The sequence below is a fragment of the Chlorella variabilis genome, assembly GCF_000147415.1.
Source record: "Chlorella variabilis unplaced genomic scaffold CHLNCscaffold_2, whole genome shotgun sequence".
Lineage (NCBI taxonomy): Eukaryota > Viridiplantae > Chlorophyta > Trebouxiophyceae > Chlorellales > Chlorellaceae > Chlorella > Chlorella variabilis.
The window spans coordinates 220,387-230,103 of NW_005435086.1; the positions used below are offsets into that span (position 1 = coordinate 220,387).

A 9,717-nucleotide genomic window follows, 5' to 3' on the forward strand; every position below is an offset into this window, starting at 1 on the left:
TGGCCGCGGCCTTACCGCCGGGGTCGGCGTAAGGGTTGGCGGGGCGCGGCGGCTGCAGAGGGGCGGTATACGCCGGCATGGGCGGCGGCGCGGCGTGCGCCGCGGCCGCGCCGCGCCCCCGCTTCTTGCCGCCGCCGCCCTTCTTGCCGCCGCCGCTGCCGCCGCCGCCCATGCGCTGCTGCAGCTGGGCCTGCTGCATCGCCAGCATCTGGGCCGGCATGACGGGGCGCAGCTGCCCCGCAAGCAGCTGCTGCTGCATCAGGCGCTGAGCCACGAGCTGCTGCGCCGCCAGCTGCATGCCGGGGTTGCCCAGCACATGCACGGGGATGCCGCTGCGGCAGCACAGCGGCGCGGGGAGGGCAGGCGGGAGTGGCCGGCTGGGTGCCGGCAGGGGTTGCGGCGGCACGGACGCATTGCCTGCAGACTGCTGTCCAAAATCAAAACTAAAAACATGCCATCCATGCTGCTGGTGCTGGCGCTGCTGATGCTGCTGGCCTGCACCCACCTGAGCTCGCTGAGGGTGTTGATGTTTTGGATGAGCTGGAACGGCATGCCCAGCGGCAGGCCCGCCTGCCCCGCCGCCGCCGGCCGGGCCTGCTGCATGTTGCTGGCAACAGCCTGCAGCGGGCAAGCGGATTCAACAATGGATGGAGTGCGTCGGTGGAGTGGCTACGGGGGTGCCACGGGGTCGCTGGGGCAACGCCTGGCGGAGCCGGGTGCAGGCAGCGGCGGCAGACGCGGAGGCACCTGCCCAGGGCAGCGCTCGTGGTGCTGCGGCGGCGATGCGGCAGCAGCTAGTCGGGGCCAGGGGTGCTCACCGCGGCTGCTGGACGCGGCTATAAGCGAAGCTCCCTGCAGCTCGGTGATCGCCCCCTGCAGCCTGAGACGGGTGTGCAAACCCCGCTGCCGCCCCGAGCTCACAGAGCGAGCGTGCCACAGGCGCGCGTTCGAAGCCCACAAGGCAGTTGCCAGCGCAGGCCAGTTTTGGCTGTATCGCAGAGATGACTGGAGCGCGGCAGCCCGGATAGGCGCCAACGGTGCACCGCCTGCTGAGGGCCACCGCCCTGGCCCCCATTGCAGTACCGAAAATGTACTTCGGGCGCCCTAGCAAGGTTTTGCGATAGCAAACCCAACGACTGCGCAGTGTGCAAACTCCCGCTTAATCTTCCAAGCCGATAACGCATCAGCAGTGCCGCACACGCTCTGTTCAGGAGGCATCAACCAAACTTGGCCCTTGGACCTTTGCAGAACGGCGCTAGCGAATTCCAGAAGCGCATATCGGTTTACCCCGTCGCCTGGCTGGTCGCACCGACAGCAGGCGGCCGCCATGAGCCCGCGCCTCGCCGCTACTGCGGCCTACTCACCGCCGGCTGTGCGCTCCTCCCTGGCACCCATACCAGCGCGCCGGCCTGCCGCTGCACCCAGGCTGCGCTGTGTGGCTGCAGCGACAGGGGCACCAGCGGGAAAGGAGGAGCGCCGAGTCGCTGACCCAGCCTCCACGCCGCACCAGAGCACCGCCACCGTACCCGACATGCCAAGCACCGTGGCCCCCAGCGGCGGCAGCAAGACACAACCGGCGGATGATCAGTTCAACTGGCAGCAGCAGTGGTACCCGCTGGCCCCTGTATCCTACCTGGACCGAGCCAAGCCCACTCCCTACACAGTGCTGGGAAGGCGCCTGGTTGTGTGGTGAGCGGAGCAGACAGCCTGAGGCCGGCCTGCAGACAAACGGGCGGGCGGGCTGGCTGCTGGCTAGCTGTGCTGGCTGACAGTGGATCCGCCTGGCCGCAGCGTCCAAGCCTCCTACTTTGCTGTGCGCCACCCTCTCTGAGCCCAGCTCGTGGCCCCGCCCTTCCGCCGCAGGTACCATGCCCCCAGCCAGCAGTGGCGTGCTCTGGAGGACCGGTGGCCCCACCGGCTGGTGCCGTTGTCCGAAGGGCGCATTGAGCCTGGCAGCGGCAACCTTCAGTGCAGCTACCACGGCTGGCAGTTTGGCGGCGACGGCCGCTGCGCCAGGATCCCGCAGGCCGACTCGCCGCAGCAGGAGGCGGCGGCCTGCGGCAGCCAGCGCAGCTGCGTGGCCGCCTTTCCTGTCAGGCAGGAGCAGGTGGGAGACTTGGAGGCCGCGGCCTGCCATGGCAGGTGGAAGGGAAGCAGGCACAGCCTTGCCCTGCACCCCAGCCAATCTTCCAAACCCTGTCCTGCCCCGCTGGCCGCAGGGGATGCTGTGGGTGTGGATGGAGGCCGGCCCCGGCGCCGCCGCCGCCAGCCAGCTGCGCCCGTTACCGCTGCCAGCCGAGCTGCTGTCGAGCGGCGGCGACGGCGCCACGCCCGCCGGCTCCCTGCTGGGTGGCTGGTGAGCTCCCTTTCATGAGGGGGGTGTTCCCAGGGCCGTAGAACACACGCACCGGCATGCCGTGGAAACTGTTTGCGCAAGTGTGCGCCTGCTGGATCTCCATGCTGCTGTCTTCGTACCGCCTTGGTACTGCAGGTACCAGCGCGAGCTGCCCCTGTCCGCCGAGTATTTGCTGGAGAATCTGCTGGACCCATCGCACATCCACTTTGCGCACTCGGGCGTCATCGGCAGCCCCAGCAGGTGCGCAGCATGCACAGCTTGCACAGCAGGGCGTCGTGCCTGACTGCGCTGGGATGATTCCCCCGGGCCTAGGCTCAGCATTGAACACAACAAGGCCTGTTCTTGCTGGCGTTGTTCAGTGCTGAGTTGTTGCATGCTTGCTTGTTGCGTGGATGTCGCAGGGCGGGCAGCATCCCCCTGCACTTGGCGGGGCCGCTCACCTCCCAGGGAGGCTTCCAGCTGCACATGGATCGGCAGTGGCAGGGCAGGGCGGGGCGGCAGGGAGGGCGGGGCCAGCAGCAAGCACGGGAGATCCCCGGGCTGGTCGATGTGGGAGAGGCCGCCCCGGCCGGCGGCAGCGGCAGCGTGCCGGCGGTCACCCGCTTTGTGCCTCCCGGCCTGGTGTGGTGAGTGCCATGGCCTTGCGGTGGCTGGCTGCGCATGGGTGGCTGGCTGCGCATGGGTGGTCGTCGGCCTGCATGCCTGTGGACCATGCCGTGCCAGCTGGCCCCGACGGCCTCTCCGCACTCCTAACACCACACCCGCACACGCACGCCTGCCCGCCTGCAGGCAGGAGGTCCCGGCGCGCGGCACCCGCTTCTCAATGCGCTTCTACGCTGTCCCAGTCAGGCGAGGCGCCGCCCCGGCCGGCACGCCGCTTCCCAGCCTCACCGCCCAACCTGGCGCAACACCCCTGATTCTGCTGCTCTAACGCGTGGCCTGTGCCCTCCTCCCATGCGCCTGTTGCAGCCCCGGCACCAGCCGCGTCTTTACAGCCTTCTTCGCCACCGGCCTGCCGCCCGTTCTGCAGTCAGCGCTGCGCTCGGGTGCGTGCGGTGGGGTGGTGGTCACCCGAGGCGCCAGCCCCTGCTGTGCTGCTTGCACTTGGGTCCATCCCTGAGATCCCACGCACCCCATGACACCACCTCCCCACCTCTCACCATCGCTCGTGGTACTGCCAGGCATCCCACGTAGCTCACCCCGATTCGGCCACGCACGTGCCCCTGCTCTGCGCCGCAGACGCGCTGGCCCCGCTGCTGCATGCTTTCCAGTTCCTGGCCGACCTGGGGGCCCACCAGGTGATCGACGGCGACGCAGTTCACATCCACCAGCAGGAGCGCACGGTGCGGCAGGAGGGTCGCCGCTCCTACTTCATGCCCGCGGCGGCCGACCGGTGAGCGGAGGGAGCGGCGGCGGCTGAAGCGGGGCATGCCTGAAGCCTGCCGGGGCTGCGCCTGCTTGCACAGCAGCTCTCTGACGGGGCTCGTCTCGTCGCTGTGTTGCAGGGGCGTGATGCTGCTGCACCGCTGGCTGGACGAGTATGCGGGTGGCGGGCCACAGTACTTTCCAGGACCGGGGGCCGCCAGTAGTGGAATGGTGAGCTGGCGCCGCCTGCCCTACCCGCCGTGCATCCCTGCCGCTCTGTGGCACTGCCGCTCATAGGCTTCGTGCCAGGTAAACCTGCCCCACCAGGCCTCAGCAAGGACTGCTACCATGCGTGCAGGGGGCTGCTGCCAGCAAGCCGCTGAGCCGACAGGAGGTTCTGGACCGCTACGAGCAGCATACCAAGCACTGCCCCTCGTGCCGCCAGGTATTGGCCCCGCTCGAGTAGAGCCGCTGCCGCTGCTGCCCGCCCGCCGCCTCGGAGCAGGCTGGCTAGGTCCCTCGGTGCTAAGACCCCTCATCTTTCCGCCCTCTGGTGCCCTGCAGGCGCTGTCTTCCGTGCGTTCCTTGCGGCAGGCGCTGCAGCTGGGGTCAGCCTCTGCTGCCGCCGCTTTCGCCGTGACGGTCGCGCAGGCGTTGGCGACGGGGCCGTGCCTGGTGCTGGCGCCGCCCTGTGCCAGCCTCAGCCTGCCCCTGGTGCTGGGCGTGGCTGGGCTGCTGGCGGGCGGGGCGCAGCAGGCGCTGGGGCGCCTGGAGCGCCAGTTTGTGTTTGTCGACTATGTTCATGCCGACCGAAAGTGAGAGGCTCCTGCCAGGCTTTCGGAGTTGGAGGCTGTCGAGGCCTGGTTGGGCTGCTCTGTCCATAAGTTCCAGGGGCAAGGTTTTTGATATTTTTCCATTACTATCGCGTCCCTGTTCCCTGAGAGCCACAGCAAACCAGGTGCTGCTGGCTTCTGGGAGCCGGGGCCACCCTTGCCCATTTGTTTTTTGTTGCACAGCGCTCGAGCAAAGGCGCGCCCTTGGGGGCGGCATTGGGCCGTGTAATTGTATTGGAACAGATCAACGGAGCAATCAGAGAGGAGGCGCAATAGTAGCAACAGGCGACACTGTTATGACACGTGCCATGCTAAAGTCAAAGCCGCTGGGGGGCACGCCGGCGCTGGGCGCGTGGCTCACGAAAGCGTGCTGCGGAGCGGAATGAGTGCCGGAAATGGAAGTACGGGAGCGGGTACAGGCTGCGGGGAATGAAATTGATCAGGGAGTGCCACGGCTGCGGCAGCAGGACTGCAAGGGTATCAGTGGATCAGTGGACAGGCAGGCTGCCGGATGACGCGCGGCGCGAGCCTTAGACAGCCTTTAGACAGCCGCGTCCACAAGGCACTCGGCCTCCACCACGCTCGTGGCGAGCTGCAGGGCGGAGCAGCCGCCTCCGGTGCCGCTGCACTGGCCGCAGGAGCTGTGCAGCAGGCCGGTCACGCAGCTGCTGCTGCAGCTGAACTGAAGCGGCGAGGTGTTCAGCAGGCGCTGGTACGTCTGCGGCAAAAGGACAAGGGGCAGGGGGAATCAATTCGCAGGGTCAGCGCATGGGCCCGCCACGGCGCAACCAAGCGCCATTGAAGCGCCGTGCGCCGTACCCAGGAGGCACACGCGTCAGCTGCCAGGCAGCTGCAGCCCAGCACACAAACCACCCTCCCTCGCACCTGTGCCAGGCAGCCGCTCTCCACCTCGGGCATGCCGCACTGCAGCATGCACTCCGCCGCGGCGGCGGGTACGGCCGACGCCGGCTGCATGCTGCTGCCGCCGGCCGCCTCCCCCATATAAATCTTGTGCCAAGAGATGCAGGCGTGCTGCATGCACTGCATGACGCAGAGCCGGGCTGCGGTGGCCTCGTGGAGGGCCATGCCCGGGCGGACCACGCCACCAGCACCGCCCCGCCCCGCCTTCACCGCCAGCAGGCGCCGGCCGAAGCCCGCCGCGCCGGCTGCCGGCTGCTGCTGCTGCTGCTGCTGCTGCTCATCCAGCCGCGTCGCCGCGCCGCGCCAGGCCTGCAGGCGGGCAGGGGGCAACTCAAATGGGGTCATGTGGGATTCGAGGCCCGCACGGCCGCCTGCCCCCTCCCTGGCTCTTCAACCGCGGCGGATGTGGGTGCTGCAGGTCAGTGGGCCGCGGACAAGCCATGCAGCGCCTCACCAGCGATGCAAGGGCGAGGATCGCCAGAAGGAGGGGTGCAGGGCGAGCCATGCAGGGGTGTGCGCGTCTTGAACCTGATCGGAGGACGGGTGGGTGAGAATTGAAGGCGAGCGGGGGTGCAGGGGCAACGCGGCAAGTGTTAAACGGGGCGGCGCCCTGGTGGAAGGCAGGAAGATGGGACAAGGCCTGGCGCTCAATTCGCAGTAGCGACACTCCATTGGAGCTTCTCGCGCTCCCGCTGCAGCCCTTCCTGCTGCTGCTCAGCCATGTCTGTTACCCGCTGCCGCCTGCAGCCCCACAGCGCACCACAATCCTCTTGCAGGCCACGGCAACGACCTGCGCCAGGGTTACACCATGACGCTCCTCCACCAACCTCCAGGTGGGCGCTGCACCCGCCGGTGCCACCGCCCTGCGCCTGCCTTTACACCTGCTTTGCGCTCAAACCTCTTGCTGATCACCGCGCTGCCCGGCATGCGCTGCAGGCAGCCTGGCCAGCCGCTGCAGCAGTCCGCAGCCCACGGGGCCACGCTCCGCGGCGGCAGCTTGCCCCGCTCCGGGCGGCGGCGCGGCTGGCGCTGCCGTGGCGGCGTCGACGACAAGGTTCTGTACACAGAAGAGTTGCCGCTGTCCAAGCTGCAGCAGCAGCTGGACCAGGTGATCGACGACGAGGACTACGAGGCGGCTGCGCAGCTGCGAGATGTGATACAGTGAGCGAGCTGGTGCTGGTGCTGGTGCTGTGGCTTGGGCAGGGGTGGTGGCGGGCGGTTAGCGTGCCCTGGAGCAGCAGACAACAGTCCGACAGCATTGGTTCTGACAAAAGCTGAACCAGTGCTGGAACCGCGGCTTCGCTGGCGTCTGCTCACCCCTCGCGCAGGCGGCGCCGGTTTGACAGCCGGCTGGCGGTGGAGGAGGCCAACGAGCGCTTCTACAAGGCTTTCCAGGTGGGCCGCCTGGTGCCCGCAGCTGGCATGTGGCATGGGCGTAGGCCACCTGGTGCGGCTGGCAGCTGGCAGCTGGCATGGGCATGCATGGCTCGCCCCTTCTCTGCCAGTGCACCGTGCGTCGTGGCGCGAGCTGGACGCCGCCCCAGGCAGCACTCAATGCAGCTAGTTTGGTCAGCCCTCCTGACCCTCCTGCCCGCCCGCCTGGCCTGCCCTGGCTTGTGTCCGCGCCTGCAGAGCGGCAGCCTGGCCGCCATGTCCGAGGTGTGGGGCAAGGGGGAGCACGTCCAGTGCATCCACCCGCTGTGCGGCTGCATCGCGGGGCGGCAAGCGGTGAGGGCCCGCAGCCGGCGGCTGCCTCGCCTGTGCCCTGCCACTGATGCGCTGGCCTGCTCCTCGATCGCTGGCGGTCTTTGTCAAACACGCCTGCCTGCTGCTCCCAACCTACCCTGCCTGCCCCTGCCTCGGCCGCCCGCGTGCTGGAGCAGGTGATGGAGAGCTGGAAGGCGATCCTGGGGTCTGCCCGCATGCGGATAGAGGTGGAGGATGTTCGCATCTTTGCCTCCGACAGGTGGGCCGCCCGGGGTGGTGTTGGGGTGGTGTTGGGTTATTACGGAAGTGTGAATGTATAGACGCTATGTGAGGGTGGGTGAGCCTCAAGAGGGCCCTGCCGCTGCCTTGGGTTGCCATTGCCCGAGCCTGAGCTGTGGCCAACCGGTGGTGCCTGCAGCCAAGCCTTTGTGACCTGCCTGGAGCTGACAGAGTCTGGGCAGAACAGGGGCAGGTGCGGTGCGGTGCGATGCGGCAGCCTGCTAGTGGCGGCTAGGCAGGGCAGGCGGCCATGCACTGTGCACCCTTCCCGCCTCTTGCCCACCCACACACACACACTCTCGTGGATTGTTTTTCGGTTCCCGACATATTGCCGTCCAACTCCCGTCTGTCTTTGCCCATCTGCCTGCTTTGCCGCGCTGCGCCGCAGGATCGCGGCCACCAATGTGTTTGAGAAGCAGGGCGGCGTGTGGAAGCTGGTGCACCACCACGGCAGCCCCATGCCGCCGGGGGCGCGGTGACGGGCCCTGGGAGCCCTTGCTGAATGTAATGAAATGAATACTCCACACAGCCTGAGTACCTACGGTGGTTCTGTGGGAGCGCAGTGTAGACCCAGCTGGGACTCTTTGATTTTCACCTTGGGAGCCTCTCAAGCTGAGCAACAGCGGCAGGCGGCTGAGGACATGCAGCCAGCGCCGCCCCGCGGGCGCACGGCGACCGAGCGCCGGCACCGGTCACGCGCCGCGCCTGCCGAGCGCGTGCGGCATCACATGCCGTGCCGCGACTTGTTGAACAGCTCCCGCAGCTGCGCCACGTGCGCCAGCAGCTCGCTGCGCCCCTTGCCGCTCTTGGAGCTGGTGAGCACGGTGGGGGGCGCGTACCCGCACGCCTCGGCCACTTGCTGCAGGGGCAGGGAGCGGCCGGCCAGGGTCAGCCAGCCAGCCAGACAGCCAGCCACCACCCACCCCCACCCACCCCAGCCACACCTGCTCGAATGCAGCAATGTTGTCGTCTGAGGGGGAGGCCCCCTTCTTGCGCTTGTCCAGCTTGGTGAACACGACGGTGAAGGGGATCTGCGGGGCAGGGTGTGTGTGCGTGTGTGTGTGGTGTGTGTGTGGTGTGTGGTGGTGGTGGTGTGTGCTGTGTGTGTGTGTGTATCATCAGAGAGGGAGAGTATGTGTGTGCTTGCGTGCACTGGGAGCACGCAGGCGGGAGCGGGAGCCGGCTCACCCCTGCCTCCGCAAACCAGGCGGCGCAGGAGATGTCGAGGGGCATGGGGGGGATGGAGGAGTCCACAAGCAGCAGCACGCTGCGGGGAGGGGGACAGGCAGCCAGTCAAGCAACCAGTTAACCAGGTTGAGCCGGCAGGCACACCCCGGTGAAGAGGGGTCAGCGCAGGCGGCGGTGAGGGCATGCAGGCGCAGGAGGGGCGGGCACACCGGCGTGAAGCACAGGACATAGCAGCTGCAGCCGCCCCTCAGCAGCGCGCCACCCGCTCGGCACGCAGGCTCCGCCCCTCCCATGCTCGACCTGGGCGAGCCAGCTGCCGCCCCCCAGGTGTTGCAGCCACGGCAGGCGGGCAGGCTGCTGTGCGAGGCTCACGTGACCAGCGTCTCCCGCTCCACAAAGTATTCGCGGGTGAAGCGGTTCCACTCCACCACGCTGCCCTTGCTGGCCCGCGCGTACCTGCAGGGCGGCGGGCCAGGGTGGCGGGGAGAGCGGCGGTGAGGCGGGCAGGCACGGGGCAGCGGCGGTCCCGCGTTTGGGCAACAAGGTGGCAGGGGAATGGCCGTGCGGCCGGCAGGCCGCGGCGCACGGCCCGGCCCCTCCACGGCAGCCGCGGCCAGCCGATGGGCCCCGGCATGCCCGCCTACGCAGGCCGCCGCCGCCGCTGGCAACCAGCTCCTCGCCCCCCCACCCCGCCACCACCACCACAACCAGCACCCAGCGCACACAGACCCACACCCACCAGCGCCCAGTGCACACAGACCCACCAGTACCCACACTCACACCACCCACCAGTACTCACACCCACCCACCAGCCCCCCACCTCACCCGTATCCGGGCAGGTCCACCAGGAACCAGGCGCCGTTGATGAGGAAGTGGTTGATGAGGCGCGTCTTGCCTGCGGGGGCGGGTGGCGGCGTGGTGGTGTGTGTGTGGGTGGGGGGGGGGGGGGGTGGGGGGGGGGGGGTGGCGGGGGGGCGGGGGGTGGGGGTGGTGGTTGTGGGGCTGGTGGTGGGGTGGCGGGGGTTGTGGTGGAGGGGTGGGGGCGCAGGCGGCTGGTTGTGGGGGGCG

At 68.6% G+C, this 9,717-nt stretch overlaps 3 protein-coding genes across 3 annotated transcripts in view; 2 read left to right on the plus strand and 1 right to left on the minus strand.

Annotated features, from left to right (window-relative positions):
- Positions 1 to 1,531: 1,531 nt before the first annotated feature.
- On the plus strand, positions 1,532 to 4,540 carry CHLNCDRAFT_137589 (hypothetical protein; the record flags this gene model as incomplete). The annotated part of the gene is made up of 10 exons (XM_005851014.1): positions 1,532 to 1,689; positions 1,864 to 2,107; positions 2,220 to 2,356; positions 2,492 to 2,596; positions 2,758 to 2,982; positions 3,326 to 3,402; positions 3,596 to 3,749; positions 3,862 to 3,952; positions 4,080 to 4,166; positions 4,286 to 4,540. 10 exons carry the CDS (start codon positions 1,532 to 1,534, stop codon positions 4,538 to 4,540), a joined length of 1,533 nt encoding a protein of 510 aa, XP_005851076.1.
- Positions 4,541 to 6,400: 1,860 nt separating this feature from the next.
- On the plus strand, positions 6,401 to 7,940 carry CHLNCDRAFT_137591 (hypothetical protein; the record flags this gene model as incomplete). Its single annotated transcript, XM_005851015.1, has 6 exons — positions 6,401 to 6,636; positions 6,804 to 6,870; positions 7,108 to 7,203; positions 7,359 to 7,441; positions 7,601 to 7,654; positions 7,850 to 7,940. The coding sequence occupies 6 exons, from the start codon at positions 6,401 to 6,403 to the stop codon at positions 7,938 to 7,940; spliced, it is 627 nt and encodes a 208-aa protein (XP_005851077.1).
- A 263-nt stretch (positions 7,941 to 8,203) lies between these two features.
- The window catches only part of CHLNCDRAFT_17068 (hypothetical protein), a gene marked incomplete at both ends in the record, with an annotated part of 2,217 nt that continues 703 nt past the window's right edge, over positions 8,204 to 9,717 (minus strand). The window contains 5 exons of the mRNA XM_005851313.1: positions 8,204 to 8,308; positions 8,391 to 8,492; positions 8,650 to 8,728; positions 9,022 to 9,105; positions 9,475 to 9,544. Coding sequence (XP_005851375.1) covers positions 8,204 to 8,308; positions 8,391 to 8,492; positions 8,650 to 8,728; positions 9,022 to 9,105; positions 9,475 to 9,544 — 440 coding nt within the window. The remainder of the gene's footprint in view (positions 8,309 to 8,390; positions 8,493 to 8,649; positions 8,729 to 9,021; positions 9,106 to 9,474; positions 9,545 to 9,717) is intronic.